We start from the raw sequence: 290 nt of genomic DNA, 5'->3' as shown, positions 1-290 counted from the left end.
CCAGGAAGCCAAATCCGGCATGACGACACCAACTCTGGAGGTGTCGGTTCACCTCATGGATGCAGGCGCTCTGCCACTGACGGTGTCCACTAACCGGGAGGAGTGACGAAAAGACCACCTGGACCCCTGACTCTCTAAGCTTGGCCCCCAGAGCCCTGTAGTCATGCATGATCTGGTCCGGACTACTCTGGGCTGCATCATTGGTTCCCACATGGATGAGGACCATAGGATAGTAGTCAGAAGGCTGGATGAGGTCAGTGATCTTCCCTGTGATGTCCCCAATCTTGGCT

General features: G+C 55.9%; 1 protein-coding gene across 1 annotated transcript in view; it reads left to right on the top strand.

The window, feature by feature from the left end:
• Positions 1-19: 19 nt before the first annotated feature.
• The window catches only part of RBPJL (recombination signal binding protein for immunoglobulin kappa J region like), a 20774-nt gene continuing 20503 nt past the window's right edge, over positions 20-290 (top strand). Inside the window, exon 1 of the mRNA XM_019509725.1 lies at positions 20-102. Within this exon, the coding sequence (XP_019365270.1) occupies positions 20-102 (83 nt within the window). The remainder of the gene's footprint in view (positions 103-290) is intronic.

This window comes from Gavialis gangeticus, unplaced genomic scaffold, assembly GCF_001723915.1.
Source record: "Gavialis gangeticus isolate Ggan-Ray unplaced genomic scaffold, GavGan_comp1, whole genome shotgun sequence".
NCBI classification, from domain to species: Eukaryota; Metazoa; Chordata; order Crocodylia; family Gavialidae; genus Gavialis; species Gavialis gangeticus.
Note: the sequence above shows the minus strand (reverse complement) of the source record. Positions and strands in the feature narration are given on the sequence as shown.